This window comes from Ischnura elegans (assembly GCF_921293095.1).
Source record: "Ischnura elegans chromosome 13 unlocalized genomic scaffold, ioIscEleg1.1 SUPER_13_unloc_1, whole genome shotgun sequence".
In the NCBI taxonomy this organism is placed as follows: Eukaryota; Metazoa; Arthropoda; class Insecta; order Odonata; family Coenagrionidae; genus Ischnura; species Ischnura elegans.
In genome coordinates, this window is record NW_025791657.1 from 9,981,330 (window position 1) to 10,000,329 (window position 19,000).

At 37.1% G+C, this 19,000-nt stretch overlaps 1 protein-coding gene and 1 long non-coding RNA gene across 3 annotated transcripts in view; one reads left to right on the plus strand and one right to left on the minus strand.

Moving 5' to 3' along the window:
- Positions 1-15,577, plus strand: part of LOC124172299 (transcription factor A, mitochondrial-like) — a 28,458-nt gene extending 12,881 nt beyond the window's left edge. The window contains exons 5-6 of one of the 2 annotated variants that reach the window (XM_046551736.1): positions 8,818-9,078; positions 15,338-15,577. In XM_046551736.1, coding sequence (XP_046407692.1) covers positions 8,818-9,051 — 234 coding nt within the window. In that variant the 3' untranslated portion in view covers positions 9,052-9,078; positions 15,338-15,577. Of the gene's footprint in view, positions 1-8,817; positions 9,312-15,337 lie in introns of those variants that run through there. The other variant, XM_046551737.1, reaches the window with a different exon arrangement.
- Positions 15,578-17,319: 1,742 nt separating this feature from the next.
- Positions 17,320-18,909, minus strand: LOC124172218. Its single transcript, XR_006868087.1, has 2 exons — positions 18,250-18,909; positions 17,320-17,740 (listed from the first exon to the last, which is right to left on the minus strand). It is a non-coding gene; the product is annotated as an uncharacterized LOC124172218 (long non-coding RNA).
- Between the last annotated feature and the right edge of the window lie 91 nt (positions 18,910-19,000).

Consider the following 19,000-nt stretch of genomic DNA (forward strand, 5'->3'; position numbering starts at 1 on the left):
TTTGGTTTTGTATTGATTTTTGTTGTTGTTGTTTTTTTGTTGATCCCCAAATTGTAGAAACAGCAAAGTTTTTCATTCACAAATCAGTAAGATGGATTTCTACAATGTGAAGGCCTCTACTATTCAGTGCATAAATTTATTAAGTTGCATACTTTGAGCACCTAATCCTAAGGCACAATGGTATTTTTTCCTAATGTTTAGCCTATAAAATGAGGGCTTGGGGACTGCATTCAGTGAAATATACTGTATTAGAAAATTTAACTTCAGGGTACATGAAATTTTGTAATATGGTAGTTTCCTTCATCAAAAAAAGGAATGGCAATGATTGCGATTCAATACCCACCATTAGTGTATTCATAATATACAAATTATTTGGTTTTAGAAATCGCAGTGTAGATGAATGTTAATGGTCAATTTTAACCTCATTTGAAAAAGGAGTCATTCCATGTCAAATCAACCAATATTTTGACCAAATGACACCCACCGACTCGGATTTTCGTGAAACTTTAGATGGTCATACATGCTTGTATAATTAGAAATAGTGTAGAACTTAAGCCTCCAATTGTCAATTGTTAATGAAATATGAGCAATTAGTTTTTTTGGGCGTGACTCCTAAAGTGCCGCAACGTGCAACACATGGTGATTTTTATTTTCATCCATAACTCCATTCCTGTGAGATCAAAAGGCATGATTTTTTTTCTAAAGCTAAGTGGTCCATAATTATCCCACGCTTATCATTAAATATTCACTGCATAAAGTAATTCAGCTGCAAAAAAATCTCGCTCGTACCATTTTTCATTGTCAGGATCCACAGGGAAAGGCCATGCGAGTACAGACTCATGGTTCAGTTTAAAGTAATAATTAATGTATGAGCAAAGATCCCGATGAAAAAAATCATGAGTCCGACGTTCCTTTTAGTAAAAAAATACTCATTCATGGTCATGGGAGAAAAATGAAGTCTTTTTCACAGGACATAGAAATTACATAATTTACAGGAGATATAAGCTTATAAAAAATATCGAAGCATGCATTATCTCACTATAGCATATGGTACTGGCTCTAAGAGTAGGAAATACACAAGAAATAATGTGAATATACTCCCCCACATACATAGTGCTAATTTTATGCCTCCAGGACTATTCCTACTAAACTATCTCTTCCATGGGTAATGGGTAACTGAACTGTATGGTATAAAATGTAAAGGCAGAAGAGAGCCATCAGAAAGTTTTCTCCAAGTGAAGTTAATTCATTTCTCATTCATATGGTGCTGCCTTAGTGATATCCTGGTTGAATTTCAGACTAAGTAACTCATGTTAGTGTGACTGATAGTGTTATTATGTTTGGTTAACCCTTCCTTGGAAAATCTTACTAGCGATGAAGATGAAAGTGACAGTCAACTCATCAAGCAAAAGACAGCCAACTTGATTGACATGCTGACTAAAATTAAGAATAAATTGACAACAATTAGCAAACAGGTCAAAAATCAAATGTTGACCCTGGCCCCTTTATCTTGGTCTAGGAAAAGTGTTATGAGTAAATTTCATGTTTCAGTCTACATTGTAAGACTGGCAAAAAAGTTACTTGATGAGAAGAGAATGTTTGCTTTGCCACCACCAGGTTTTGGGAAACCTCTTCCAAACTCCACAGTAGAGCTGGTGAAAAATATTTGAACTAGAAATATTTACAAGAATTCTAGACAGATTCCTGGAGCCAAAGATAGAGTCAATGTGGGTAAAAATGAGTATATGCAAAAGAGGTTGATTTTATATAACCTCAAGGAACTTTACGTGCTCTTCAAAGAGCAGTATCCACAAGAAAATATTGGGTTCACTAAATTTTGTTCACTTCATGCAAAATGGTGTGTGATGGCTGGTGCTTCTGGGACTCATTCAGTTTGTGTTTGTGTCATACATCAAAATGTGAAACTGATGATTAGTGCCTTGCAATTGAACGAAACATATAAGGAGTTGATGGATATCATCATCTGTGACAAAAACAATGCAGATTGTATGCTCAGAAAATGTTATTACTGTCCAAATCCTTCCAGGCTAACGGGTATCATCATTTCTAGATTTTGTGAATATGACCCTTCTGATACAGTGAAATATAGGTACAGTGGAACCTTGATTTATCGTTTTTCAGGGGGATGGATGAAAAAAACGACGAATGCGGGAAAACGATCCAAGCGGGAATGTTTGTCCGGGTTGCCTATGTCCCAGGAAACGCTGAATTTTTGCGAATTATGACATTCATTAATGGATTCAAAAAAGATTTTAGCTGATTACAGGAATATTATTCCTTTATCGAAACACTTAGGTCATATTGTTGATTCGGATTTTATCTCTTTCAAATATCCTGAAGAAACACGCCGCCTTGCTAAAAAATGTTTCACTCCACTCGGAATTTTCACTGCTATTATGCATTTCTGTCCGATGTAAAAATTCTTATCCATCAAATGCCATTTCAAGTACACGTATTTACGAGAGAAATGTGCGCGTTATGCCTCAAACAACTGATTTCGCCGTCGCAGTGATTGGTTATTGGATGGATCAAGAAGGCCAAAAATAGTTTATTATTTGAAATGTTCCTTTCTTGCAATAAAATTTTTAATATGATTGCGGCAATGTGGCGTTAATCGTCAGCGGCACGCCCACCTGAACCTTGGCTTCATCTCACTTCTTGTTTTCACCAGGGATCTCGCTCTACCCCCACCCCTGCCGTCATGTACTAGCGGACATACCGAGGCGTGCGGTAATATTCACGCATTTCTAGCCCGGATTCTTTTCTTCGTCTTAAATTAATTTCAGTCTATCTTTTAAAGTTCTCACTCGTGTCTTCGGAAGGGCCATGGTCCGAAGACGAATGAAAATAAAACTAATAAAAATGAAACCGGACTCTATTGAACCCGCATGGAAAACACTCGCCGGTTTTAAGTCAACCCACCCTGGAAAGTACGGAACCACTCGTTCGAGGTGAAGTTCGGTACTAATGCTATCGCGTACGGCGTAAGCAGAGCTTACTGCAGAGGGTGAAGCATGGCCATAAGACTGCACAAATTTTTTTATTCTATGGAGAAGGCAGCTTACCCACTCATTTGTAACAATAAGTAGCGTAGCTCTAGATGAGCCGAGTTTTTGAAAAAAAATCCGCATCAACTGCCGTGAAGCTCACTATCAGCTGCGAGGATATCGATATTCGCAAGAAATCACCATCTCTTATTATTCCAACTATTTCCTTGCTTAAAATGGTTAAATAACGTTATAAATTCTTCGTGTTTGGTATCATTCTTTTTTGAATTACGTGCACATCACTAATATCTCAATCTAATAAAAGTATAATACCAATTGCCGAAATTCATTTTTACACACCTTTTGGGCTAATCGGTGATTCATGCAGCAGTTGACCTCCAGAGGATCTTTGAAGCGAGTCAGCTAAAAAAAAGTCAGCGGTCGAGAAAGGGGGAAGCGTGAAAAAGGTTTCTTTTGTTCTCGAGTAACTAGATATTTTCTTTCGAAGCTAAGGTCTTCGTAATACCATCCCTGCTCGAGCTAGGACCTTTTTTTTATTTCGGAGAAGAGGAAAGCTTCTGACGGGGAGAGGCGAGTGCTGAATGGAGGGGGATACCGGATCTTGGGAAATGCGATAATGTGACTATCCCACGGCACTCAGCTTCTCCCTATTGTATTTCAATCTCCTGGGGAAGATTCAAACTTTGTATCTGTCGTTATTAGCCATAAACAACACGTTGTAAACACTTCGTCTTATTTTTGTCAAACGATGAATGCGGGAACGATAAATCGGGGTTCCACTGTAGTGGGTTTCCACTGAGAGAATAGTACTTCCATTGTTAACGTCACCCATTGATGGACTCTTGGATATTCTATGCCTCAAAATGAATAAACTGATAATTACGACGTCAATAAAGAACAATCCTCATATATCAAAATAAACAAAGAAACCCTCAGTCATGAAGAGGCAGTTATCGTAATGGATTTTAGTGAAAACTTTTCATTTTAAATTCAGAATGAAGTTCAAAGTTATCACTGGACCAATCTATCATGCACCATACACCCTTGCTTGATTTACCTGAAGAAAGATGGTACTCTCACAACTTCATCTCATTATTTCATATCTGATGACCTTAACCATGATGTGGCCTTTGTTACGGAAGTGCAATCTCACCTAACAGAATTTTTAAAGAGAAATTTGCCTGTGATCCAAGAGGTTAAGTACTTCACAGATGGATGTGCGGGGCAATATAAAAACTACAAATTTTATAAATTTGTTCCATTATTATAATAACAATGGAATGAATGCAACCTGGTCTTTTTATTCCACATGCCATGGAAAGTCATCTTGTGATGGTATATTTGCTACCATCAAACAAATGGCATAGCAAATAACAAACAGTAGTTGGATGTATGAATTATGTAGAGATAATGTGAAAAACATCAACATCCATTACATTAAGTCTAGTGATGTGGCTTGGTCACATAGTAAACTTCTTGAAATATCCACCAAGCCCAAAAAAATTCCAGGCACAAGAAACTTCCATCATTTTGTGCCTTTATTGGATAGAAAAGCCGCTGCAAAGTTCACTGGCTTGGATGACGAGTACAGCATTATATTTGATTTTCGTTCTGAAACAGTGGATTTCCCAGATAATTTGGCTGTTGGTTCATATGCAGCTTGTATTTACAGCAAGCACTGTGGTACAAGGTATGAAGAAGGTGATATTTCAGTTAAATTCATGACACCTAAAGGGCCCTCACCTTCATTATCTTGGCCAGAGAGATATAATGTTTGCTTTGTAACACTAGGACACATATTGTGTGTGCTTAATTCTCCTGCAACCACAAGTTCTGGGAGGTCATACTACTTCTTGAAAAAGTGGCCAACATTTAAAAAAATATTTAGACTTTGTGAAAAACACTAAGACATCTTAGAATGTGGTCAGCCAGTTAAAAAGAGGAGGCTCACTTTCAAATCAAGGTTGTAACTAAGTTGTACTGTTTATACCTAAATTTCCAATGCATCACTAAATGAAACATTGAAAGGGTGAAGTACCTGAGAAATTTCTTAATTCAATCGATGACAGTTCCTTTTGACATTTGATAATGTACATTCCTGTGATGTCACTACATCTGGATAAGAAATGTATCTGGTCTTTGGACTGAGATTAAAGGAATGTAAAATATAATAGTTTACCATCGGTCATGCAGTTTTTTTTAATTAAATCTACCTCTTCTCGAATAGTTCGAAAAGCATGAAATTAGCAGTACGTGGGGGAGTACATTCACATGATTGCTTATTTGTTTCCTAATCTAAGAGCCAGTAGCGTGCACTATCATGAGATAATACATGCTCCAATATTGTTTAATCATGAGTATAAGTTTACATCTCCTCTAAATTGTGTAATATCAATGTGCCTTGAAAAAGAGCCATTTTTTCCCGTGGCCATGAATGAGTATTTTTTTTTACTAATAGGAACCTGTCTCACGATTATTTTTCATCAGAATCTTTGATCAAACATTAATGATTACTTTAAACTGAACCATGAGTCTGTATTCGCATGGCCTTTCCCTGTGGATGCTGACGATGAAAATTGGTACAAGCGAGATTTTTTTGTAAACTTTATTTTTTTGCAGCTGAATTACTTCATGTAGAGAATATTTAATGATAATGGTGGGATCATTATGGACCACTTAGCTTTAGAAAAAAAATCATGCCTTTTGATCTCACAGGAATGGAGTTATGGATGAAAATAAAAATCACCATGTGTTGCACGTTGCGGCAATGTAGGGGTCACGCCCAAATTTCAATTGCTCATATTTCATTAACGATTGACAGTTGGAGGCTAAAGTTGTGCACAATTTCTAATTATACCAGAATGTATGACCATGGAATGATTCTTTAAAATCCGAACTGGTGGGTTTCAGGGCCTGGTTGATTTGAAATGGAGTGACCCTAAGGACAGATTGGTGCCCATGCGATGCCACTCCACGTGACGTCACAGGGACCTAATTTCTGTATGAGTAGTCAGGAGTTTTACATCGTCTGAGATTACCACTACATGCATGAGGCACAGAGCTCAGGGAAACGTCTCTTACATATTCCTATTAAAATTTCCTATGATCTGAAAGTACAGAGAGTCCTCGTTCTACGTCACCCCGTTTGACGTCAATTCGCAATAACGTCATGAAAATTTTGAGACCGTCATTCGTTTATCGCACCTTTGCTTTGCGATAACGTCAGCACTTTTAAATTTCGCGCGAGAAAAAATGCGAAGCGGCGGGCGTTGCAGGTTGTTCGTTTTGTGGGCGGTAATACAGTCACTCTAAGCGAAGTGTAAAACAATGTGTTTATTGTCACTTGCGATAATGTTTATTGCAAATTTTCCGCCAAATGAATTCTTCGGTAGGTGCGTAAATGTCAAGTTAAGTTTTAGCAAATTTTACTTGACATAATGGTTTTCTGGAACCTTAAAAGTGATTTCAAGGAATTTTTCCGTGTAGAACTCGGAGTATTTGTTGTCACTTTTTTCGCCGTGTTCTCAATAATCTTGTTTCCTGTAACTGCGACGATGTTTCAGCGATGATGATGCCTAGACGACGCTCGACCGGGTGACCACCATAGCGAAGCCGAAAAGCAAATGTGGGAAGATACAAAAATGGAGAAGGATGTACGTCACTGCTGCTATTGTCGTTGATGAAGACAGGAACTCGTATTTACACCATAGTTTGGCATTCCCATCGTAAAAAATGGCCCAGATATGATACGCTATAATTTTTTTGCGTAGGAATTGTGAGGTCTAGTAGCCGATATTCACTTTTTACATTGTTTTTTTATGGGATATTGTGTTTCAATGAACGTAATTTCGTTTATCGTCACATTTTTCAGGAGCGGTTAGTGACGTTAAACGAGGACTCACTGTATCCCTTGTTTGATAGCGTATTAATAATCCTTATTTATTCCAAGCACTACCTGCTAGCAAGGTACTCTAGGCTACGGCTATACTCGGCAGCAAGCAGCCTGTGTCGTAGCGGGGTTCAGAGACTCGTACCCAGGTGGTGTCACACAGCAGCAGCTGGATGTCACATGGGCTTTTCCTAGCATTCATACTTAGCCGTCGTGTTTTCGTGCACTCGAAAATTTTCACTTCTCATTAAATCGCAAAAAAGAAGATATAGTCATTTTAAAATCTAAAAGCATGAACTGAGGTGCTTGAAAAGTTTCACTTTTAATAAAATGGCAAAAAAGTTTCATTTAAAAATCTAAAATCATGAGATACGTACTCCAGGAAATCTTTTGATATAGGCATTAAAAAATAGTAAACCACCCTATTATGAGGATAAATTCCAAAAACGTATCTTCATTTACAAAATGATTCAAGTTATTTTATAACAATTACTTTTAATGTGTGGTATGTACAGAGGACTCGTTAATGCGAACAACATTATTACGAAGTTTTCGTTATTACCAAGCAAATCGTTGTTCTCTACATAGGTTTATCATCTTACAAACTAGGTCTGAGAACGCATCTAGCTCATATGTCGAAGTATTATTGCATTTGGGAAGTTATCAGCCCTCGATTGCATCATGCCGCATTCTTCTATGGAGAATCTGAAACGAATTTTCTCATTTTTATATATTTGCGCATAATCTAATCGTGTATATAATAAATATTTTTGAACGTTTCCAAAAATACGAGAATACAAACTTTGTTATGACGTACATCCGGGTTTTCGGTCCTGTGAACTTCATAATAACGAGTCAACCATGTAGCTTACCAGTCATGCGGACAAGTACAAATTATTTTGTTCTTGCAGTAATTCAAAAGAAAATAGCGACATATATCTGCTTAGCTTATTTTAATGCGGAGGATTTTTTTCACCGCATCTCATATGGGTTTTAATATTCTAATGAAATTTTTGTTGGACCCTCCTTTATATCACATTCCATTAAGTTTAATTTCAAGTATAGCGTTGACATAAGACTAAGAAGTAATTGAGCCATTGCAAGAATGTGATATTTATTGATGTGATGCTGTCATGCACACAAAACAGGAGGGTGTGACTCTTGGAAATTGAGAATTTAAATAGGGTAGTTTCCTTCATCAAAGAAACCGAAAGGCATTGATTGCGATTTGTTACCCACCATTACTTTATTCATAATATACAAATTATTTCGTTTTAGAAATACCGGTTTAGACGAATGGCAATGGTCCATTTTTATCCTCATTTGAAAACTGCCAGATTGGCGCCCATGCGATTCCACTCCACGTGACGTCACAGGGACCTAGTTTCTATAGGAGAAGATAGGAGTTATACATCGTCTGAGATTACCAATGCATGCATGAGGCGCAGAGCTCAGGGAAACATGTCTTAATAATCACCTATTAAAACTGGCTAAGGTCAGAAAGTTCTCTTCGTTTGATAAGGCATTAATAAACCTTTTTTAAGCCAAGCGCTACCAGCCAGCAAGGTACTCAGCTACCCTCTAGCATCCTGCGTCCTATCAGTGCTCAGAGCCTCGATCAAGGTCACCTCACAAGGCGGGAGGGGGAACCAGAAATACGTCACACGGAGAGATTTCCTTACCCGTCGCGTTTTCGCGCGCTTGAAAATTTTCACTTTTCATTTAATCGCGGAAAATAGATATCGTCATTTAAAAATCTAAAAGCGTGAAATACGTACTCCAGGAGTAATAATCTTCCGATATAGGCAATAGAATAATAATATGAAACCACCCTATTATGATTTTAGATGATTTATATTGTGTCTTTGTAACATTAATCTTTTTATCTGTTTCTTTCAGGAATGGGTGAGCAAGTTGGGGAAGGAATGGTCAGATATGCCTCCTGAACTGAAAGCCACGTACCATAGACAGTTTTCTTCAGCCATGGAAAGTCATCGGCGGCAAATTCATGAATGGGAGGAGAGAATGATAAGAATGGGACACATTGATCTTGTTAGAAGTGAGGCTCTAATTGAGCCAAAGGTTACCTCCAGGAAAGCATTCAGAACTAGGGCAATGGAAAAAAACAAGTAATTTTGCACGTCACGCACCCTTTTGTTGGTGAGTTCCCATGAGCCATTGAATGAAAATTCTCATTGAGCCCAAAATTCAGTCAACATCATTTCATCGTCGAAATGACACCTAACTTCCTGCAAATCAAAGACTGCCGAGTGCCAAGTGTGCGATAATTGTCAATAGTGGGTGGCCTTGTGGTGCATCTATAATAGTTCCACTTTTCAGTGACTACTTACTTATTCATTCATAGTGTACCTATAATGAAATCATAAAAATCATGTTCAGGATTTATTATTCATTCGTGAGAACCTTAGTGCATGACATTAAAAGGACCCAAAAAAACTTCATTTCTTGTTTTGTAGCTAAAATGTTTTCACAATTTTTTTATGATATGGCCCCAGCAGTTAACCCTTTCGCTGCTGTTCAATCTCCGAAAACCTTCTCCTCACATGCAGCGAAAAGGTTAAAATGCGTTTCTTGGGCCCATGGAGTAGGTACTTCATAATGGGCATGGTTCACCCTCCAAGGGGTCGCTATTCTGGGACCCCATCCTCGACAAGCTCACCCAAGCATCGACCCTACCAGCGAGGGGCCTCCCTCCTGAAAAGTGACCGCTTTGACTGCAATTTGAAAATCAACCAATCAATCCAATCAACAAAAAATTATAGTTTGCATCGCACTCCTCCCAATCAATCAATCGAGTACGTCTTTGAACCATGTTTCTGCGATGAAAAATAACGATTTTGTTAACTTTGCTAAAAACGCGGCTGTGGACCACCAGAAAGTGGCAACATTACAAGTGTTTTGAATTCACCAAACTGAACTTCCTCTCCCATATGACTTGAGGATAGCTTCTGAGGAAAGAGGACATTTGCACATTCTACGACAGTGAATTGTATCTAAGTACTCCTCTGTCCTTCAGAGCTATTGTTAGTTGAAGGGAAGAAAACCAATTATCAAAATATGCTTTGAAATTTTGATACTCTGGCTCCTCAGAGCCATTTCAACGTCACCCGAAAAGTACATCTTCACAGGTTCCCTTCCCAGTATATATTTCAATGTCGTACTGGAGTCCCGACTGGGCAGCTCTCTTAACCCTTTCGCTGCTCTTCAATCTCCGAAAACCTTCTCCTCACATGCGGCGAAAATGTTAAAATGCGTTTTACTGGGCCCATGGAGCAGGTACTTCCAGGATGGGTGTGGTACACCCTCCGAAGGGTCGCTAATCCGCGGCCCTATCCTTGAGGAGCTAACCCACGCAGGACTGTCTCCTCGACTCTACCAGCGGGGGGCCTACCTCCCGGAAAGGGACCACTCTTACTGCAATTTGAAAATCAATCACTCAATCCAATCATCAAAAAATGATTGTTTTCATCGCAATCCTGCCAATCAAGCAATCAAGCATGTCTTTTAACCGTGTTTCTACGATGAAAAATAACGGTTTTGTTAACTTTTCTAGAAACGTGGCTGCGGACAACTGGAAAAATGGCCATTTTAGCAAAGTTAATAAAACCGTTATTTTTCATCGCAGAAACACGGTTCAAAGACGTACTTGATTGCATGATTGGCAGGAGTGCGATGAAAACAATAAGTTTTTGATGATCGTATTGAGTGATTGATTTTCAAATTGCAGTCAGAGCGGTCACTTTTCGGGTGGTAGGCTGCCTGCTCGTAGGGTCGAGGAGACGGTCCTGCGTGGGTGAGCTGGTCGAGGATAGGGTTCCGGATTAGCGACCCTTCGAAGTGCTTCGGCGAAAGTGCTGACCGCGTGGCAGGGAGGAAGAAAAAGTAAGTCCACAGCAGTCTGCCGTGCGGACGTACTAGGTACGTCCACAGCAGTGAAAGGGTTAAAAACTTAGAAACCCTACTTGCGCGCCTTGCTTTTGATATATTTTTTCCATTGGCTCCACCCCTTGAAAGTAATCGTTTGCTCGTCAATGGAATGGAATAAGTGGTCTCATTAGGGTAGTTTCCTTCATCAAAGAAAACAAAAGGCATTGATTGCGATTTGTTACCCACCATTAGTGTACTCATAATATACAAATTATTTTTTCCAATGGTCAATTTTTATCCTCATTTGAAAAAGGCCAGATTGGCGCCCATAGGATGCCACTCCACGTGATGTCACAGGGACCTAGTTTGTTTGATATTGTATTAAAAATTCTTATTTAAGCCATGTGTTACCAGCTAGGAGGCTACTCTGCTACCTGCTAGCATCCTGTGTCGTATCAGCGCTCAAAGTCTCGCCCCAAGGTCACCTCACTTGCGGCAGCAGGAACCAGAACCACATCACTCTTGAGTTTTCCCGGCATTCATACTTAGCCACCACGTTTTCATGCACTTGAAAATTTTCACTTTTCATTTAATTGCAAAATATAGATATCATCATTTTAAAATCTAAATGCCTGAAATGTGTACTCCAGGAGTAATAATCTTTTGATTTAGGCAATAAAAAAATAATAGGAAACCACCCTATTGATACAATTGGTCATGTTTAGGATGATTCTTGGGCTTTTGGTGGTTTTTTATTGTGAAATGTAAATACCGCATCAAAACGGAAAGCGATTGCAACTCATAACATCCACGATAGGAGTTTGTTGTAAAAGTAAACTTAGTTTCGTCTGCCCAGTACATTGTAATGTGACATTTTGATTGTTCCCAATAGTAGGATAATACTAATGTGCTACTCCATTTCCTTCAGAGATGAGTAAAGCACCACACTATTGTTTTGGTATTGACTAAAGGGATTACTCTTCATTCATAATGGTGAAAATCTCTTTGGATCAGTAGTACAAAAAGTAGTAATGTGGAGCATATGGTACCTGTGAAGGTGGTACTACTCTTACAAGCAGCATCTTCCAATGACAGATCACATTTTTGGGATGTGTATTCTCTCTTCCCTTTCATCACCTCAAGTGATGTCGATAGGGTAATTTCTGTACTCTGATATGTTGCCATAACTGAGTTCATCTAGATTGTCAGTGATATTGTCCTCCTTTCCAGACGTCTGCATTTTACGTTTGCTAAATATAACTGCGTATTAAGAATCCGCCAAAAGAATCACCACATTACCATGTAAGATTGCCTTCATGTCCCAGATTTACCCATCGTTCCATGAAGACCCATTGTTGCTTTGAAGCAACACGAATTTCGAATGAAATTTAAAGCTTATAGAAACCATGTAATCAGCTTGTGTTTTCTATGATAATTGAATTCAACAAAATATTTTAATAATGTATATAATAAAACATGATTTAATGATAGTAAACTAAAAAAAATCTTCATAACTACCAGAATGTTAGCGATAATTTTTAACCTTTCAGCATGCCTCATTTCATTCTCCCCTGACAAAGCGATATTTTCACCTATCATCATCTTGTGGCGTAAATATTAACTCTGAAGATACGGCTTTCAATGAGGATGCCTAAATAAAATGCATACCCTACGAATTTCAGGTATTTGAATTATATGTTGCTTAGAAGCAACACTGGGTGTTTAAGGGTTAACGGCCACCGAGCGATATATCTTATTTGCCCGACTAATTTGACTTTTTTTTTTTCGTGATTGTGGCCTTTTCAACAGCTGCAATTTAAGTAAACCCCCATAATTTATATATGGTTCTAAGCTATAAATATATCTTTAGTATTGATAAAAAATCTAGATGTATTAAATAAAATTAAGTACTTATAATAATTGGACATAGGTGAATCATGAACAACTACATTGTTAAAAGGATCATTCATGTGAATGCTAGATTATGAGATATTAACTTCATTAGTATAACGGTATTGGAATATTAATACTCTGCTCTTGTCCACTCTCATTTAAAATATTCATCTGCTAAATGAAACACACACATAAATTCCACATTACAACTTTAGACTGAGTTCAGCTACCTTTATATTATGTTAACATGTTGCGTACCGGGATATTTAAATTCCTAGGAATGCCAATTCTGGGTGGAGGCGTTGAGATTGGAAATGTGTGCCTATCAGGGCATAATGCCTTTGGTTTAAACATGGTTAAAAAGCTAATGTTAAGAATATAACTTTACCCAATCAAACGTTATGATGCATCAATTCATTATGAATAATGAACAGCAACTGAAAACGTACTAACGAATACGTACTGTACGCTTTAAAATTGTTTAGGTTGACGCGCATAAATGACGAGAATCATCATCATCCGTCCGGAACGTTCGGAAAAAAAAATGACGAGAATTCTTGCCATCCGTAGGCGACGTGTTAAGATCACTGGATGAAAACAAGGCTGAGGCTTAGATGGCATACCATTTGCTAATATTATTAAATAATAGTCCTACTATAACTATATAAATATGTTATGATTTCATACAATCAGTCACTATCTAAAGGGCCTTTTCCAAAATAATGAACACTTAGGTATGTCCCACACATATATAAGTATCGCACACCAGGTGACAAGTCTATTAACTATTGAGAATTAACAATCCAGTCACTTAAACTAATACTTTTCAAAGGGATTTTAATTTTTTACACTAAATTTTTCATTAAAGTTATGCATGCCATGCCATTGAAAGTGAATCATGAATGGGCTCAATGTATTTACAAATTTGGGACGCATTCAGCACAGTTTTTGAGGAGCATAGGTATCTCATAGGTAACATTAACCATAAGGGTACAAATTATATTGAGATACAAAGCATAATGAACATTACTGTATTACTATTTCTATATAGGTGAAACATGCATCGTAGGAATGCTACTTTCACTGTATGTATCTAGTTGATTAGAGATAGTAAGGCCAAACACTCCCTTGTAAATGACAAACAATTACCTTTCCTGTAGCATAGTTAGACCCGTGTGCTCCAATTCTCTCTCCAGCAATGAAGAAGAAACACAGCTATCGGGGATCGGGTTAGTGTGGTGGCAAGAGTGTTGGCTTTCCACCCGGCGGTCTCCGGTTCAAATCCCATTGAAATCTCAAATACTCAATTGAAATCAAAAATACCATTATACCGTTATTCATATGTTTACGTGCACATGGTTGTTGTGGTCAGTTGTAATTAATTTTTTGCTTGTGGAGAAAAGACTATTTAGTATCGTTGTTATTTAACCTGTGTTGATCCCCACAGCGTTGTTTTAGGTCATTCGTGTGTTTCTTCCGTGCTATAATGGAAGTCGTGATGTGATTGTTGTGCTGTAGTGTGTTCATTTAGTAATGTATCGTTTGCCTTCAGTTTTTTGACTGGTAATACTAACGTTTGTGTTTAAAATGTAAGCATATTTATATAACTTAATTAATTGTCGGAAAGTGTGTATCACGCAGGTTTGTTTGCGTGAAGTGAAATTCCCGTGTTCTTGTATAAACATGAGTGACATGTTTCTGTTGTGAAAAACAAGTTATGTTGGCTTCATGTCAAACCAGAAGTATATTTATCAGTATTTTAAAGAAGCCTTTCTTAGATAAAGACGTGTGAGATATTTTTTGGTGAAGTTGTTATCGCTAATCGCGGAAAAACGTCTTCTTTTCGACAACTATTCAACATTGTTTGAACTGGAAAAAAAAGTGGCTCTCATGGTATAGTTGTTGTTCTGATAATCATGGCAAAACTATACAGCTTTTCGATAACTATTCATGATTGTGAGAAGTGATGTAAGATGTGGAAAAGCCCAATTAAAGTTTTCATGACACTGCTTCTAAAAATATTTCAACTTTAATTTTTGTTCACATGTTTTATTTATTCAGAATTCGGGATTCGTGAAATTTAGATGTTAAGTATATTCTACCTAATAATAAGTTTACCATATTGGATGTATTAATGTATTTGTAATTTTTTCAATTGAACTGTTCCATTGAAAAGTGACAAATTTCAATGGAATTTTTTTTCAATTGTAAAAATTTTCATTTGAACGGTTCCATTGAAAATTTTTCAAATGAACTGTTCCATTGAAATTTGTCACTTTTCAATGGAACATTTCAATTGAATTTTTTCCCATTGAATTTTTCCAATAGGGCAACTCATTGTCCCTGCGTATTTGGCAATCTGGCACAGGAATGTATATTTCAGTCGCTTGGGCTGACCATGTTAACTGTGAAGCGGTATCAATTACATCTCGAATGTACTCCTTAGTCCGCACAGAAGGCTCCGACTTCTCATCAGCAGCCCCATCTCCTTCAATAATCTGCAGAGAAAGTAACAGTGATAAACAACTCATCTCATTAAAAATCAACAAATAAAATATACTCCTAACCTTTATAAAATAATATGTTAAACATATTGTCTCTGCTTCTTTATAAAAATAGTGTGTTGTCTGCATTTCAGGTATTCAATCACTGAAAAGCTACAGAGACGGCTGAAACAAAATTTGGCAGGAAGATCCTTCTTATAACTGAGTTAACATGGTGTCTATTTTAAAATTTCCCAAGGGCCATGAAAGTTGGCCCTTCAATGCAAAATATATGATAGCGCTGGAAGACAAAATGCTGATAGTTCAAAGGTATAAATAATCCCTTGTTAAAATATCTAGTATGATGTTGGGCACGATATGGTGGAAGTTCTTAATATTGTTAAAATAAGACATTGCAATATTTCCACTGAGTTTAGCGGAAAACTCAGTGGAAATATTGCAATGTCTTATTTTAAAAACAAAGACTTCTCAAAATAGAGATTGAGGATTCAATTTTTTACAGTTAAGAAAATGAAAAAAATAACTCTTATTCTTACACTTAATTTGCTTCTGCAATTGAAATTTTCGGAGAAGTTACTTACAAAATGCCAAAATTACTATTTATTCTTTCCTCAACAATGAAGTCTTAGATTAGGAGCTACTGATGTGCAATATGTTTTCAACGTATTTCCAATGTTCTAGAACTCTTGCTATTATTAAAATTTGATCTCTGGAAGATATAATGGGGTGTAATATTTATGCAGAAAGAAAATAAACCTCAAAATCATGTTCAATGCCAAAATTATTTCTATAAAACTGTATTTTAAATAACCCTGATAAATATTGCTATCCTTAAAACTTCAAAAGAAAGCAATCATACAGCAATTATTTATTAGGTGCAAAAGTTCCAGCTGTCTGCCAATAGATGGCTATCGCACCGATTGATGATCGATTTTGACATACGAGAAATATCATGACCATGAACATACATATGGATGCCCATCGAGCCAATGGCAGATGACCCCAAACAATCCGCTTTTAACGCTCACGATGCCACTCGTGGTCGTGACGCCACTACTCGGCAGAAAGCGGTACTAAAAATCTAAAATGCGGGTTTTCAAATGTGGCTTCAAGTCGGCCTGAGGGCAAAATAATTAATTACAGTTATTACGCTTTTAAAGGAAGCAATGGAGTAAATGCCGGCAATTATCTATTTCGGCAGCAAACGTCTTTTCACCACAGAAAGCTGAAATTCACGTAACGACACATTGAGTAACACTTTGCCTCACTGTAAACAAACTACATGAAATTTCCTAGGAGTAAAAGAGCTAAATATTTGGAACCAACCAGCCACAAATGCATCCTCTAAACTATAACCTGCAGCGCCAAGTATCGGTGCAAAATAATGAAATGTCTGAACAGCAGTCAACAAATGCATCATCTGGCCTTCATACATGCCATTAGCAATTCTATAACCTGCTCCGTGTAATAATAAAGCGAAATATACTAGAAATCACAACAGCAGCAGTGGCGCAGACTCCATGGGTGCAGAGCCCCTCAAAAATTCGTTAAGGGTGTGAGGAAAAAATGTCAGGCTTGTTGATTTTCCTCAGAGATCAAGATTTGAGTTAGCAGGATTCTAATATTCATCATTTGACTCTTCTAAAACGCTAGAAAACGCACTACTTGTAAAATTTCCTTGGATATGATCCCTGGTTTGGGCCCCCCAATATTTTATGGAAGTTGATATCCCTGAACAGCAGAGGTGTTACATTAATTACCTTTATCCTATTCCACGTACCAATGCTGACACTGGCATTATTGGGTAGTCAGCAGGTAAATTAAGTGACCATTTCATAATTAACTGCAAATTCCTGATGGGTAAACCATAATATTTACCACCCCATTCCTCTTACTGCTGGCTGCATTCCATCCAATATACTCAACATTTTGAAGCAACCATTCCACATCTAACCTTGGTAGTACAACGTGAAATAATAATTATTGTCATAGATACAAGGAAGTAATTTGTTAAATTTAGCAATGAAAATAATTGAGTAATACTTGTAAAAGAAAAAAAATGACATACTCATATATATCATATTAAGGTTAGGTACAAAATCAAAAAGTCAAAAACCTATGCAATGAAGGACTTTATTCATGATAGGAAAAACCTTTGATATATAATGTGTAAGTATAGAGGAATGAACAAATTTTAATATGTGAACTTCTTAGTACAGGGAAGTGGTAAAATCCATAAAATGTCAAAACATTCATGCATTGCTTCATCTCTTTAAAGTTTATCATCACATTCATGAAGCCTAAGTTTGCAAGTGATGACTAAAATATCTTGGAACCTGTATCATTCCTGGCACCTATCAAGTAATAACACTGCCAAGCAAAAATCAATATGAAGCCATTTTCTACCCAGATAAGTACGTTAAACATAGATGATGCAACAAACAGGAACCAGTCACTTCAAAAACTACCTATCATCACGAAAAACAATTTGATGTAATTTTCTTCACAGTTATGCCTGATGAGTACCACAGATGAATCTGCAAAAAAATTTATCATCAGTCAAAAGCATAGCAATACAAATGGATGCATATAGAGGGAATACGCACAAAATCACACTATTTCTATCTAAATACCAAACCGGGACAGACTACCATCCTCAAGAAATTTATTAGAATACGTCAAAAACAATGTAATTCATTGACCTTTGGAAAAGAGTAAAAATCAACTAAGACAATGCCTTTGATACAAATTTACAATGGTGTGACATGCCTTACAGCCTCAAAGTCTTGAACATAATTATTTAAGAAAAATACCATGCAACCAATAATCATTTCAGGTAGTTTTAACAGAGATGCTGAAGCATACAGACAAAGAAAGAGAAATAAAGAAAAAGGGGAATTGCTACACCTTAATGAGTAGCAGATGCTTCAGCTACTAGTAGGAGCCAACAACATATCACAGGGGAGATAGCGATATTACTAAAAAATAAGAGAAATAAAAAAAACAAAGATTTACCTCTTATCAGCTAAATCCATTGATTACTTACCATCTGAAAACAGGCTGTTAATAAGGTATTTATAAAGAAAAGTGCATGACATAGATAAACTTATTCCTCTTCTAAATGTAAAGTTCCTTTTGAGCTCCTTGTCAAGGCTTTTCCTCTCTTTGGATTCATATTTGATCTCACCCTTTTCTAGGTATAGGGATGTGGCTCCGTATCGCAGTCACTTTGTTTCACATGCATTTGTTGTGATAAAGTTTTGTGAGCGCTCGAATCTCAAGTTCTTATAATTTTTTTAATTTGCAAAAGAATCATCCTTGACATCTACATAGTACACCCAGTAGCCTCTACAAGTAATGGATACCGAATTTTATTAAAGACCAAATTCATTAAAATAATGACTGTCTACGTTAACACATTTATTTCTAATAGTAAGCATATTCATTCACTGAGGAAATAAGTCGAGGAAGTGGCAGAGTTTGCATCATGTCCTTTCGGATAATAGGGTGGTTTCCTATTATTTTTTTATTGCCTAAATTGAAACATTATTGCTCCTGCAGCACGTGTTTCACTCTTTCAGATTTTGAAATAACAAATTCTATTTTTCGCTATTAATTAGTAGTGAAAATTTGCAAGCACACAAAAACGAGACGGCTAAGTATGAATGCTGGGAAAGGACCTTGGGGCGAGGATATTGTGCACCGCTGCGATGCTGATCTAGCAGGTAGCAGAGTACTCAGCTAGCAGGTAGCGCTTGCCTTAAATAAGGATTATTGCTACCCTATCAACGAAGGAA